Genomic DNA, 2,500 nt, shown 5'->3' with positions numbered 1-2,500 from the left:
GAGAGAGAGAGAGAGAGAGAGAGAGAGAGAGAGAGAGAGACAGAGAGGGAGAGAGGGAGAGAGGGAGAGAGAGATACGGAGAGAGAGAGAGTGAGAGAGAGAGAGACAGAGAGAGAGAGAGCGATACAGAGAGACAGAGAGAGAGAGAGAGAGACAGAGAGTGAGAGAGGGAGAGGGGAGAGACAGACAGAAAGAGAGAGAGAGAGAAGGGAGAGAGCGAGAGAGAGATACGGAGAGAGAGAGAGTGAGAGAGAGAGAGAGAGAGAGAGAGAGAGAGAGAGAGAGAGAGATACAGAGAGAGAGAGAGAGAGAGAGAGAGAGAGAGAGAGAGAGAGAGAGAGGGAGAGAGGGAGAGAGAGATACGGAGAGAGAGAGAGTGAGAGAGAGAGAGGGGGGAGAGAGAAACAGACAGACAGAAAGAGAGAGCGAGATACAGAGAGAGAGAGAGAGAGAGAGAGAGAGAGAGACTCAGAGACAGAGACAGAGAGACACAGTGTCTGTCTGAGACTCTGTACAGAAACTGGTTACTTAACATCATTAACATTTAATATGAACACATTAACATTTAATGTCATGAGTCGGATCCTGTGTGTATCTGATATCAGTCATTAACAATGAGCTGAGAAGTGAAACCCTGAACTGAACACAGTGTAAAGTGTTCACAAACACCCAGAGTGACACAGCATGGGTTTGACGATCACTGTTTATCTTCATCTGCTGTGTTTATTCAGCAGCACTGCGTCTAATACAGGTGAGTTACCGTAATTACTCTAATATTTACACCATTGCTTTAACTCCACACACCACAAACTAGCAAAAGCTCCTCACATTCATTAAATATCAGCAGTAACAAAGATATATTTATTTATTTAATCTAAATTCATTTATCATCATTGTTGGAGGATTTGGCTTTCCATACAGTATTAAAATAAACGTGTGGCTTGTTTACGGCATTTATTCAGACGCCCTTAAGAGTCAATTGTGTTTTTAGGTGAATCGACTCTCATGACCATTTCTTTCTGTGTCTGTTTTTTTAAATAAACACAAGACAAACAGATTCTGTGTTTTTTGTCAGTGGTCAACATTCACGAGTCTGTAACGACGTTATTAACTTATCAGTGCAACCGAAGCCGGAATGAATCATATCAATAATGAATCGTATGAATCTTATCTAAGTGACTCTTATCTAAGTGACTCGCCAAGGCAGTGCTAAGGAGGTGACATTTATCAGGGTAAACAGAAGGAAAGAAGTCAGACGATAATAATCATCATCGACATCGCTTACATCTACACAGAATGAAAGAAAAAAAGGAAAAACCTTTCGTAGAAAAGAATCGAATCAAAGAGCCGATTCGCCACATCACTAGAGGAAAGTGATTCGGCTCATCGTTGATGAAGGTGATCAGTCAAGTAATGCATCAGTTCTTATCTTTCTTATCTGTTATAATTCTTACCTGGAATACAGACCTGAGGCTTTAACAGATCCTGTACAGTATTTATAACGTGTGTATGACAGTGTAACAGGAACTCTGTAGATGTTACTGCAGGAACATGTTCCACATTACAGACCTACCATAATGACACTTGTTAATGGACTCGGAGCAAAAACGTTTCGCTTTTTTTTAATTATCTGTTTCTTTGTAGGTGTAAAATGTGGAGGAATCCTGGCTCCTTCCTCCAGCGGCAACATCTCCAGCCCGAACTTCCCAGGTCTTTATCCATACAACGTTGACTGTTCCTGGTTGATCGTGGTGTCCGAGGGTTCGTCCGTGCTGCTGACGTTCCACCACTTTGAGCTGGAGTACCATGCAGACTGCGCCTACGACTACGTCAAGATCTACAACGGCGTCTCGGAGGACGAAGGCAACCTCCTGGGGAAGTTCTGCGGAGACGCCACACCGCCTCAGTTCAGCTCGTCCTGGAACATCATGTCCATCATCTTCCACTCGGACCGCCACGTGGCTCGCACGGGCTTCCTGGTGGGATACAGGAAAGGTAACGAAACCACAACACACGTCAATCATGTAACTCTGTCTATAACGCTGCACAGGTAATAACTCTCAGGTCTACGTGTCCATGGGCAGATACGTGTGGCGGTGTGTTGACGGGAATCTCAGGGGTAATCTCCAGCCCAGGTTACCCGCTCGAGTACAGTAATAACGCAGAGTGCTCGTGGATGATCCAAGTATCCAATCGCAGCGTCGTCACGCTCGTCTTCCTCGACTTCCAACTGGAGAATAACGAAGGCTGTAACTTTGACTACATCGCGCTGTTCGACGGACCGACGGTCCAACACCGTCACATCGGGAACTACTGCGGAAACAAAGGACCGCCCAGCACCGTCTCCACGTCCAATCAGCTGCTGGTCGTGTTTAAGTCAGACTTTAATATTGGAGGACGAGGATTTAAAGCTCATTATTACTCGGGTAAGAACTCAAAGACTCGTTTTATACTGTGTACATTTTTACAAATAAAATCACAAAAAAAATGTATACCTTTA

General features: G+C 44.5%; 1 protein-coding gene across 1 annotated transcript in view; it reads left to right on the top strand.

The window, feature by feature from the left end:
- The first annotated feature begins 1,577 nt into the window (after window positions 1–1,577).
- Window positions 1,578–2,500, top strand: part of cdcp2 (CUB domain containing protein 2) — a 2,498-nt gene continuing 1,575 nt past the window's right edge. Inside the window, exons 1-2 of the mRNA XM_060865949.1 lie at window positions 1,578–1,995; window positions 2,085–2,426. Coding sequence (XP_060721932.1) covers window positions 1,578–1,995; window positions 2,085–2,426 — 760 coding nt within the window. The remainder of the gene's footprint in view (window positions 1,996–2,084; window positions 2,427–2,500) is intronic.

This window comes from Tachysurus vachellii, chromosome 1 (assembly GCF_030014155.1).
Source record: "Tachysurus vachellii isolate PV-2020 chromosome 1, HZAU_Pvac_v1, whole genome shotgun sequence".
NCBI lineage: Eukaryota > Metazoa > Chordata > Actinopteri > Siluriformes > Bagridae > Tachysurus > Tachysurus vachellii.
This window is presented reverse-complemented; position numbering and strand designations above follow the sequence as displayed.